Source organism: Amphiura filiformis, chromosome 6 (genome assembly GCF_039555335.1).
Source record: "Amphiura filiformis chromosome 6, Afil_fr2py, whole genome shotgun sequence".
NCBI classification, from domain to species: domain Eukaryota; kingdom Metazoa; phylum Echinodermata; class Ophiuroidea; order Amphilepidida; family Amphiuridae; genus Amphiura; species Amphiura filiformis.
In genome coordinates this window covers 18,703,068-18,716,085 of record NC_092633.1, presented here as the reverse complement: position 1 = coordinate 18,716,085, position 13,018 = coordinate 18,703,068, and the positions used below count along the sequence as shown (strand labels likewise).

General features: G+C 37.6%; 1 protein-coding gene across 1 annotated transcript; it reads left to right on the top strand.

Annotated features, from left to right (window-relative positions):
• The first annotated feature begins 2,698 nt into the window (after window positions 1-2,698).
• Window positions 2,699-10,864, top strand: LOC140155094 (methylosome subunit pICln-like). Its single transcript, XM_072177793.1, has 5 exons — window positions 2,699-2,908; window positions 5,092-5,375; window positions 6,735-6,821; window positions 7,359-7,469; window positions 8,138-10,864. The coding sequence occupies exons 1-5, from the start codon at window positions 2,778-2,780 to the stop codon at window positions 8,191-8,193; spliced, it is 669 nt and encodes a 222-aa protein (XP_072033894.1). The 5' UTR covers window positions 2,699-2,777; the 3' UTR covers window positions 8,194-10,864.
• Window positions 10,865-13,018: the final 2,154 nt, after the last annotated feature.

Here is a 13,018-nt window from a genome sequence, read left to right as displayed (position 1 = left end):
GGGGGATCATGTTTAAAAATTAGTCATGAACCCAAAACCTTTTTAACCCCCCTCTTAATCACTTAAGGGATCTAGAATTCATAAGCGTTTATGGCGTTTCGACAGTATTTTTTGCCCGGGATTTTTTGTGGGACATGAGAGCACCTCAGACGTATCGAATTGCATTCTGAATACGAAGCATGTCTTTCTGATATCAAATAATTATCATTTTTTGAAATTCACGATATAATACACATTTTATGACAAATTATTAAAATTTGATATTTTTCAAATTTTTGATATATAGCCTAGCAGTCAGAATTCTTCGTATTCAGAATGCAATTCGATATGTCTGATGTGCTCTATAATGTCCCACAATAAATACTGTCCAAACGTTCATACCCCTTCCCTTAATGGACCTAAAATTATTTTGATCCAGATCCAGGCTCAAAACTTTAAGTTGAGATGTATAATGTAGCCTGTGTTAACAATTTTCTTGACTAACTAAATTTTGAACTAGGCCTAGTGCCAGTTTCTGCAATGTCTTTATTTTTCTTTGACATTTGACAATAATGTTTCATGTAGAACTTATTATCACTGTATTTTGACCATTATAATGTTCTTTACAATTACAACATGTGGACACGTCACCCTATTTGTTCAGACCAGAACCCCCTGTTCAGAAATATTTGATGACGGTACTTCTACACTCCTCAAGGGTAGTGCAAAAGTGCATTCAATAAATAAAGTGAGGGAGAAAAAGTTTTGTGATGCGCAATTTCTTATGTAGGGGCATTTTTTTATTATTACCGGTAGCTTTTATTGGAGTTTTTTTATCTCAATTTCAAATTTGCCACCTGGACCTACACAATTCACATAGGCTGTATACATGATGTCAATCAGAACAGGACATGCACGTACGCGGGATTTTTTGGGGGGGGTGCCGGGACTTAAAATGTTGAACCTTTTTATTTTCGAAAGGTGTGCCTGCGCAAAAATTACACCTAACGTCCTACTCCTAACCCCGAAAAATTCTCTTTCTAGGACTAATAGCCTAGCTGGGTCTATATTTTGAACAGCAACCAATTTAATGCCGATCTTTCAGGAAACACCTGCGAAGCCCTGAAACAAATTGCCAATTAATGATTTTTTATGTGTACAAACTCTCTGTGAAACATGAAGACATGAACTTGACATTGGCCCAATTCAAGTTATGACCTCCAAAGCAGTGGCGTAACTAGACATTTTCATTTGGGGGGGGCAAGGGGCAAACATAATAAATGATGGGGCAGGAATCCAGCACCTTTTGGTGACAAAAGAAGTTTATGGAACAAATGCGCGTGAAGCGCGTGAACATTTTTGGCATATTGAAGCTAAACTTGTGACAATGGTAAAAAAGTGGAATAAAATGTGTGTTTTTTAGGTTAAAATGACCAGATAATCCGAGGTTAATTAATAACTCTGAGAAGTAGGCCTACTTTTTCATTTGGGGCAAACAGGGGCAAGGGTTCAAAGGGGGGCTCCAGCCCCCCCCCCCGCTTGTTACGCCACTGCTCCAAAGCTCTCCAAAATGAGGGTTTTTTTAATTTTATTAATTTTTATGCGACCGACCAACCCCGACCAGGGTCTGAACCCCGACCATGCCGACTAAGCACCACTTTCATCCAACACAATAAAGCGGATGTTATCATTATCAATAAAAACAGTGTAAACAAAGCTCAGGGAGCACTAGCTTTCTACGCTTGTCAATCTGAGCACCAAAAGCCCATTCTTTTGTCAAAAAATTATGCAAGCCATTTTTTTTTGAAAAAAAATCATGGCCTGCGCACTAGCCCTGGGGTCCACGATTCAGTATACCGTACTTTACAAAACTTTAAAAGAGGGTTAACGTGCGTAGGCCTACCCCTTTTAGCTCCTTTTGTTTCTGAAAATCATTTTCTCAATCCCTTTTTCTGTTCTACTGAGATCTTTATTAAGGAAGGGTTCCTTAACTTCCTAAAAGGTTCTACAAAGAACCCGATGATTTTCTTGCATGGGCTAAAATAACCCCCCCCCCTTTTTTTTTTCTACAAGCCTATGAACTCCATGGAGAACCAAGGTCCCTTATAGCCTGGTTCTATGTAGGCCTAGCATAAGGTTATAATGTAAAAACTTTTATGTAAATGGTTTTCAGTGTCGCAGGTTTGCGATGAGTTCTTGTAACTACATGTAGCCTATAAATAGCTGATGTAATTAGATAATTAGAAAGTCCCTAGGCCTATTTAAATCAGTTTAAAAAAAATAAATTTCATAATTTATAAGATCGTACATTTATGACTTTAACCAAGATTACCACTCTCACCCTTATTGTGGCCAGGCCGATATTAATTTGCCACTCCTTCTGGCCCCTGTAAATTATGTAGCGAAAAGGGAATTCACCAATAGAAATTAAGTATTTGCCAAGTATTTGTCGAACTTTAGAACGGCAACACCAACTGTCAGGATAAAAATGGTGTTGTTGTTTTTAGAAAGAGGACTAAGTACGTCACTTTCAATTTTCATGACTTTGCTAAAATGGTATAACGACACAATACATTGAATCAATGACGGAATTAGCTTTCTCTTGAATACTAAATTGATTGTTATAAACTGCAATGGTTTGAAGAAAAAAAAAATGATTTAAAGATCAAATGTCTAGAAACAAGATGTAGGTCAAATGGGGTCAAGAGAAAACCTAAGGTCAAATTAAGGTCACAGCTAAAAACTAGCAGTCGACACCACACGTGTGTGGTATAATAGGCGATTTGTTTTTGGTTTGTATGTGCAGTACGATGGGGTTTCTGTCATCCGTTTCACCACCAGTAGATGGAATTCGGTTACAAGAAAACAATGTCAATATTTACGTGGAGCGGGAAGATTTTGGGAAAGGAACGTTGTACATTGCAGAAAGGTAAAAAAAGCCCATCCAAAAAAATTCCAATGCATGAATGTCATGATTTCATTGAATATTGTCTGAATGAGCGAATACATGATACAGGCTGATACAGGCATGACATCACAGGGCAATCGACAGGTCGACAGGTAACCTATTGTTGTCACGCAGTACTCTGTTGACCACTATCCTATAGGTATCCCAGGCAAACCAGACTTTATAGTTAACACATTTGCTAGTCAGCGAAATTCGCCGAGACCGGGGCCCAAACTAGTCACGATTATCGCACTTTCAGTTTCCCACGCGTTTGAACGGGAATTGGATTGCGTACTTTTTCGATGTCTAGTGAGCAAATTTTTTCAATATTTTGAGAAAATGATGTCAAATTTTCTTTTCTTTTCTGTATTGTTTGGTAATAATGTCTCTTGCCAATAGTATGTTTAAAGTTGTAATTTTGTGTTTTTGATCGCAAAGATCGGATATTTTCGTTCGATTCAATTCTGAACCCTTCGCAAGGGTGCCGATTTCGCAGAACTTTGACGATAATTTTGCCTTTTGGACACTAAAATGCTTTCGATCCTTAATTTTGTTTCAACCGAGTCTTAAATTAGCAAGCACAATACGGTTGGTACCACTTTTATATACATTGATGAAATTTTAAAGATTTTTTTTCAAGTTTCTAACGGCGCAAATCGTTAGTGTGTATTTCCCATTGACATCCAAAATGGCGTAAGCCAGTCCTCAATATACATAGGTACGGCGATATAGGACTGGCAAGCGAAGTCTAGCCCAAACACAACGATATTTACATAGAAATTTGAATTTTTTCGAGGACAGATCGGTGAAGGAAACCTACATAAATATGTTTTCTATACTTCACTTGACCCAAATATATGATTTTTTATGGTGATAATCAAGTCGCACATGGAATTTTAGAGGATTTTGATAGCAGTTCCATATTAAAAAAAGCTGCTATCGCCATGAGACTAAGATCTAGAAACACCCCTAAATGCCATTTTGGGGAATTTTGCTAGCAGAATCTTTTTGATGAAAGTCAATCTTTGACAAGATGTAACTTTGTTACGGAAAGTGCTATGACAAAAATGTTTTCAGTTTTGGCTTTCTTTATTGAAGGGCTTTAATTTGATATGTAAAATGATGCAGTTTGATGGCAAATTTGAATTCACCTAGCATACCTATATCCTAGGGTTAGGGTTAGTTCACCACGTAAACTTATGGCTCAAAATTCGGACCGCTCGCCAATAAGTTTACTGCTTTCTATGTTTTGAAATTTGTTGACGGTTTAACGATCCCCGATTCCCGGTCGCTTATTTTAGCCGTGTCACGTCCCATGCATGACGCTGGTGGGTACCAACCAAACTTCAGAAGAAAAAAAAACCTCGATCGCCGATAACGATGTGATATGGGACTTACATAGGATTACACAGAGATATTTCTTGCCAAAATTTGACCATTTCTAGGCAAGTTGGCCCTACTTTGTCTGCGTTATATGAAAAAGGACAGTCTTAAGTAAGTATAAGTGCAACGCTTTTGATGTTTTGATGTTTTGGGAGACTGGGAGGGTTCAGAACAAAAAAATGATGCAGCCTATTCTTGACTGTGTAATATTCCTTCAACCAGTTGCTGTGCGGTAACAGTCTTATACGATGGACAGATAGTATCAGTTTGTGAATGAGGACATCGTATAAGTTCCTTGTACTAGGGTTAGGGTTAGGTTCACTAGAAAATACCCAGGTTACCTGTCGCCCACAAGGCTTATATTAACCAGGCACCCAGGCTTTTTTTACCCCATGGTTACCCAGTTTTGGCTCCTGGTGATCCAATATTTTACACTACAAACTATAGGACCAGGAGCCATCTTTGGGACCAGGAGCTCATTTTAGCTCCTGGTCCAGGCATGCTTAATATAAGGCCTGGTCGCCCACTATGTAGCCGCTTGTATCCATCATAATATTATATGCATGTATGAGTGTGTTGGGATGATAATATTATCATGATTATTGGTAACAGATAACGTATCGATATGTTTGTGGCTAGATGGTCTGATCACCCAACACAGCCTTGAAGCATGTTTCATGTCATGAATCTGTACTGCATGGTGGAATAAATAAAGACTTTTTAATGGCATTTTCTCAATTTAAATTGACAAAATTTGTTCTTTATAATGCTCTGTTTAACAGTCAAGTGACCTGGATGAATGCCAGTGGCCAGGGTTGCATCATACCATATCCAGCAATATCCCTTCATGCTGTGTCCAGAGATCTATCAGCCTTTCCACATCAATGTCTATACCTCATGATTGATGGGAAATTGATGGGAGAAGTACAGCAAGTAGACAGACAAGGGAGTGAAGGACAAAGTGGAGGACAAGGAGATGGTGAGCAAACTGAGGGAACAGAGGAAGAAGAAGAAGCCTTTGGTGCAGTGAGGGAAATCCGATTTGTAGCAGAGAAAAATGAAAACTGTGAGTGCTTTGTGAGTTACCCAATCAGTTGCTAATGTATAAATTTTCAGACATCCTTTTATTAAAAGAGGGAACTTGTGGGAGTATAATTCTGAAAAAGATAACACATGTAAGTTGTTATCAATCAAAACATATTACTCATTCCAAACCAGTTTTTTCAGTTTTTTAAAGTTGGTTTTATCCTCCCAAATTTGGGGTCTGATCCTTGATTTTGGGCCACATAACATCAGTAGCGTAACTGTGGTTTTGGGTGCCCGCGGGCATTCATAGCTGGGTGCCCCACTGATAAGGGAAATCTGAGCTGGAACCAATGGGCACCCAAGCTGAGGGGGCATCCTCGGGTGCCCGCGGGTTTGCACACCCTGAGCCCATAGGAGTTACGCCACTGCATAACATACATACAGGTAAATCTGGCCCTGGATATTGGCAAAAAATTATCAACGGTATCATTTGTAAAATTATTCATAGCTCTTGGAAAAATATTCATGCTATATAAATATAATAGTAATATATCATTTTTGTATCATTTCAATAGCTTATTGTTTAGTGCTTATATTAAAATGTAACTTGTTCCTGGTTTTGTCAGCAGGTCACATTTTGTTTTTAAGTTGACCATTATTTAAAGACCCATTCAGTGATCCCAGCGCAAGTGTAAAAAAATTAAAATTGTTTATAAATTGCTTAAAAGTGAAGGATAAGTCATTCAAATTGTCATTTGGTATAATTTTGAAATGACAAATTTGGCAAAAAACAAAGAAAATGACAGCAGTACTGACGAAGTTGAAGCCCCATTCAAATACATGCAGCTAATTTAGATACTGTCAGTATCTTAATTACTGATTCGTGTAAAATGTCTTGTTTTGTCTTAAATACACGGCTTTCGGCTGAACCACTCGCAGGCTATGTTAGTACATCTATGGCAATAACAAAGGTACCAAAATCTGAATTTTGATGATTTTTACGATCGTCCGGATGAGCAAATCACTGAATGGGCCTTTAACCCATTGGCCCTCACCTCTGGTTGTGGGGTATTCTGCTTTCATATTCAGTATCGTAGTGTTATGTGTAATCGGATTATCTCTATGCCAACTGGATCACGCTTTGGCTTTCAAATCTGTGACCCATGATCAATCCGATTGCCACACAAAGTCTATGGTACACTGGTCACTATGAAAGGTGCGTGATCTGGTTACCAAGGGAGTTACGTAGTCACTTCGATACTGAATTGAGGTTATGCTTGTATGTCACTCTCACAGTCTCACGTATGTAATTATGCTGAAATGATCACCTGTTCATTTTGTCCATTATCATGTAATAGATTTGACGTTGATTTTGTTTGTGTATTGATTATCATTATAGTGGGCAGTATGTTTGATGCCATGACAGATTGTCAGGTGTTACATCCAGATCCTGAAGATGATGACAGTGATGATGGTGAAGAGTATGGTAAGAGAACAGTTATATGTAGCAATAACAAATTGTTGGGAAGACACAAAAGAGAAGCATCCTACAATCCTGGCAAAAAGTATAGTTGGAACATTCTAAAATTGCACTTTATGAATCTTTGGTGTGAAATCTGTGCCCCCTACTACTAAAATCCTTCCCCTTCTCCACCCACAAGTCAATGCTGGGTGTTTCTGGGGGCATGGTGACCAAATCAACAGGTTTCAACATTGGAGAGGGAAATGGAGGCACATCTGAAGTGTTAGCCAAGTTCATAAATTATAGACTAAACCTGAGACTAGTAACTTGTATCAGACTAAACTTATTTTCAAAGAAACTAAACTAATTTCTACAGCACACACATCACATTTAATTAAAATAAAATCTGAAAATTTGAATTAAGATTGCACTGACCCGGCAAAGTGACCCATTTTGTGTGACAAAAAGTGAGATCAGCAAATATGTAAAATAGAAGCTTCAATATTGCCATTGTTTAGCTGCTATATAATTGATTTGGTATTGCTTTGCATATATCTCCAGATGATGCAGAGGAGGAGGAGGAGGAAGAGGGGAACCTACCTACAGACAACAACCAGGGTATTGTTATTGTACCATCAATTAATGGTTCCTCTACAACAGAGCCAAATAAAGGTAAGCAGGCTGCTAGGATCACCAAAACCAAAACATTTCTGTGCCAAATTTACCTTGTTTGCTTATGAAATAAAACTTCCAATTGCAAACACATATCAGCATTGCAAATCACAAATTTGCCACTCAGTCAGAAGAAAAGTGTTGTTGGAAGGGTCAATTTAGTGTCCCTGAAAGTTTATTTTAGGCTTAGTGGCTTCCCTAATATAAATAGTCTTCAAACTGTTAGGGGTCAAAATTACTACTGAACTGCCTGTCAGGAAAGTTACCAGCTCGATTAAAACTTACATGCCAATGGTCATGGATAGGTGGATATTTTGAATGCTGGACCTGCCCACCTGTCCCTTCAGGCTTGGAGATACTAAATTACAATTAAAGACCAAGAAAAATATTAAATGGTCACAAATGTTGATCACATTAATGTTATAAGGCCAAAACAACATATATTTGAACTAATTTAAACTATATAGTACCAGTAGATCCCTAAAACGAATGAACTAAGTGTCAAATTTACGGCAGGCAGTTTTGATTCAAATGATGAGACCAATCCCAATTTTTAAAATGCTGGATATACCACCCTGAATCAACAGCAAACAGAGCATTCTTCCACCCTGTAACTTCATGATTAGAAGCTTCACTCATTTTTACCTTTGTTTGTTTTATGTATGTAGATGAACCAATGGACACGGGACAATTTGATGATGCCGACATGGAGCCAGATCACTGATGATGTTATCATCAGCTTAGAACAGACATTCCTATATTTTGTACTTCATTAGTTTTGATACCAAACCTGTGATGTATTCATGCATCATCATGTTGTATTGGCTGGTATATATATTTTATTATACCAGACTTCCTGACATTCTGTGATCTAAGTCTAAAATGACAAGACTGAAGTTGAGCCAGGAACAGTGTATTGAATTATTTCCTTGAACAAGTGAATCTAAAAGGATTATATCCGAAAGCTGTAGGACTAACACCTTACCATTTACACTCTATACAGGCAGTTGTAACCAGCTTATACCTATATTAAAGTGATAATACCCCGTCATAAGATCTTGGTTGTGGCGGAAGCAGTCAAGAAGAACATTGGATGTTCAACTTTTTTGTAGTAATGTATATTTCATTTAGTGGGTGTCGATAATAAAAAAAGGTAACCATTTGTTCTGTCAAACAGAATTTGGTAAAATCTAAAATCTTGTGCAAAATTGGTTGGGATGCCTGCTGTTGTAAAGCCCCAAACGCACATAACTGGTGGGCAAAGTGGGCAATAATGGTATATTTTTTATAGATTTTGTTCTTCTTCCCTCTGCCTCCCAGCAATGTTGAATAGACATAATAGCACACTCATCTGCCACTCCATTCAGTACTCAAGTAGTCAAGTTCAACATTGTTGAAGGGGAGCTGGGATACATCAAATGCATACCAACATTTTTGCACATGATTGTAGAGAAGTCTTTGTAGAAATCCTTCAAGCCCTTAAAATATCACTCTTTGGACCAATTTCAATTTGGTCATTCTTTACCGAATATTATAAAATATTATTAGCAAAAACTGTGAGGAAAGTGTTCTGATCATTTGAAGTCAAGTTAATGAGGTAAAAATGAAAGAAAGCTCATTATCATAGCTGCTATACTGTGGTGTTCTATAGGGGATTTATAGTCATAATTATGACTTTAATTCAAACTTGCTCTGTTGTCCTAAAAACACAATGAATTTGGCTGAATTCAATTCCAAAAACAAATCTATCAAACTGATTTTAAAAGATTGTACACATTGGCTTTAAGGGGTGTTTAAGGTAATATGTGACACAATCTGGTCCGTGGAGGTCAAAGGCGACAAATTTGAAATTGAGATAAAGGCACAAATATGGAGTAAAAACAATAAGATACATAAGAAAATAAGCATCACAAAGATTCATAACTATAGAACCAAATTTGCTAGACCTATGGTGTTTGCAGTATATGATAGCCTAATGTGTGTATAAGCCAATAATTATAGTAAAATTTCTCCTATGGCCTCCATAGACCAGATCACGTCACATATAAATTTCAGCATTATATGCATGGGTTTCTCTGTTGCATCAAACACTGCAGTTTCTGTTCATCACTCACTGTTTATAAACTCAACCAAGAAAGTATCGAAACGATTATAGATGGTCAGATATATCGGGAACTGAAATATATAGCAAAAACTTATTTAATGTATGTAAAGCGCAGCTTTCTCCTGCGCATTTTGATACCTCTTTTGTTGCTCTACGATATAATTTGGTCGAGTTGTGGGCGCTTGAGTGGCTTCAAGTCGGATTTTGAAAGTTGCACTTAGCTCCTATTCAAGCCAAATGTGTTTGTCATGTACACCCCCCGGCCCCCCCACACACACACACAAAAGAGGTATCAAAATGATAGCAACAAAAGAGGTATCAAAATGAGCAGGAGAAAGCTACGCTTTCTATACATTAAATAAGTTTTTGCTACAGTAAAACCTCATTATAACGAAATCGGATACAAGAAAAAACCTGTTATAAAGAAGTATTTTTCCAGAACCAAGATACAAAATTCTTTTGTTATGCATTGTTTTTACAACCCTTATATAACGAAATTTGGATATAAAGAAATAATTTCTCTGTCCCTGACAACTTCGTTATAATGAGTTTCCACTGTATATATTTCAGTTCCCGATATATCTATAATCGTTTAGATACTTTCTGGGTTGAGTTTATTTGTTTTTAATGGTATTAATATACAGTATTTTGTGCAGAAAATTCATCATAATCCATTGCTATACCAATGTGCTTCCCTGTTTGTGTTTTATTTTGACTGAATACACAATGACATGTATTCACTGAGAAAAGATGAAAAAAATGCATGTGCCAAGATAAAAATTGGATTAGAATTTCGGTTTTTAAATGGTATTCATGCAACATGGCCAAATTCTAATAGAAACATTCCAATAATATTTTAATTTAGTCATGTAATTGACAACTTCAATGAAAATTCATTTAATTTTATTTATGGTGAGTCATGGGGAAGTGTGACATAGTGGTGTTTGTGTTCAAATGTCGAAACAATAAAGATGACACTCAAGAGGCAAGGTGTGGAATCCCGGGGGCACATCACAAATTTTTGGTGGGTATGTTCCCCTGGAATTTTGAGATGGTGGGTCTTTGGGAGTCTTAGAGGTGTGAACTGGGCTGCAAACAGTAAAAATGGGGACTTTTCGAGCTGCGAACAGTCAAAATCAAGGGTCTTTCTTGGCCTTTTGGTTGAAAATCACCTGAAAAAAACCCCCAGAAATTTGAGGAATGAGCCATTTTGGGGTCTTTTAAAGCAGAAATGATCAAAATCAGAGGGCTTTCAGAGCTCTATTTTGGTCAAATATAGGAATCTTTCAGAGCTGCTGTAAATCAGTAAATCCAGGTCTTTACGGGGAGCATACACGTATGGTCATTTGTGTTAAGTGCCCCCCTGGGTGGAATCTACACGTACCCAAAAAAGGTATAAAGGAGATCCCACAGCTTGATATAAGGGGTATCCTTTCAATACCCTAAGTTCATGGGAGGTTGGAAACACCAGAAACTTTTGTTGTTATATTGTTGCCTTAACTCAATAACCACAAGACATACAGAGTTATAAATATGATATTGGCTTTGTAAAATTGGAAAAATATAGATCCTACCATCCGACCTGCCTTAAAAGAGGTGCATAAACACTGCTTTAGCCACAGTCATTCATTCAAGGTCAAAGTCAAATCATATCCATTTTTCCACAGGTGCTTGTAATCATGGTAATTTGTGTAAGGAATCCTGCACTGGTGATCAAATTGAAGTATGATGCAAGACATCAGACCGCATACTTGTCCTAATTCTTCACTTTCAAGTTTGAGCAAATAGAAATCAGTGTATAATACATAAGAATGTACATCAACATTTGTAGTTGTAATTTAGTATGTAAATTATCTTCTTGAATATTAAAAAGTGAGGAAACAAGAATTACTCTAGCATCAACTCTTTCTTAAAATTACCAGTAATAATAGTGAACTACAAAACAGGGCTGGACTCATGATCTTATGAAAAAAAGGGTATTTTTAAGGGGGTACTACACCCCTGGCCAATTTTGGGTCTATTTTTGCATTTTTCTCAAAAAATATAGGGCATTGGTGACCGGTAAGATATGTATATTATAGGGGCAAAGACTACAACTACTTCACTGAAAATTCAGGAACTCAAGGCAAGTAGTTATTGATTTATTGATCAAATATTGGTTTTCCCTCATTTTTGACTGTAGCTCCACAACTGTTGTCTGTGCTGAAATAGAATTTCCAGTGCAGTAGTTGTAGTCCTTGCCCCTATTATATACATATCTTACTTGTCACCAATGCGCTATAATTTTTGAGAAAAATGCAAAAATAGCTACACAATTGGGCAAGGGTGTAGTACCCCCTTAAGCCAGGGGCTATTTTAACGTGCCTCACTGTCACGTTCGTGCAATGAGATAAAAGTGTTGATAAAGTAGAGTGCGTTTCAAAAATAAAACAAGAGCACCAATGGCGCTGTGGCTCTGTGCTTTTTTGAATGTGAAAGTAATTGCAGTCGAATGTGCAACAGGTGAAATCATATACATTGTATGTGCCAGATCACACGCAATCATACATCTTGCTACTTGGTAGCTATATCTTATTTGCAGAGCATAATACATCCATCAATAAGTTTCATATCCACATGAGGTTTTAGTAATTTGACCACAGATGACCCCTGAGTGACCTTGGATGACCCCAAAATGACATTCCAAAAATTTGGCTTGAAATGTTGACTGTACCCACCAAGTTTCATGCCCATGCGAGTTTTTAGTAACTTAACCTCAGATGACCCCTGGGTGACCTCGGATGACCCTGAAATGACCTTCCAAAAATTTGACTCTAAATGTTGACTGTACCCACAAAGTTTCATGCCCATACAACAGCTTTTAGTAATTTGACCTCAGATGACCCCTTGGTGACCTCAGATGACCCCAAAATAACCGTCTGAAAATTTGACTCTAAATGTTAAGTGTACCCACCAAGTTTCATGCCCATACAAGTTTTTAGTAATTTGACCTCAGGTGACCCCTTGGTGACCTTGGATGACCCTGAAATGACCGTCCGATAATTTGACTCTAAATGTTGACTGTACCCACCAAGTTTCATGCCCATACGACAGTTTTAGTAATTTGACCTCAGATGACCCCTTGGTGACCTTGGATGACCCTGAAATGACCTTCCAAAATTTGGCTCATAATGTTAAGTGTATCCATCAAGTTTCATGCTCATACGACAGTTTTTAGTAATTTGACCTCCGATGACCCCTAAGTGACCTCGGATGACCCCAAAATGACCGTCAGAAAATTTGACTCTAAATGTTAACTGTACCCACCAAGTTTCATGCCGCTAAGACAGCGTCTCGTAATTTGACCTTAGATGACCCCTGGATGACCTCGAGTGACCTTCACCCACTAACCAATACAAACTTGTTCTGTCTGGGGTCAAGATGCACCCGCCCACCAAGTTTGAAG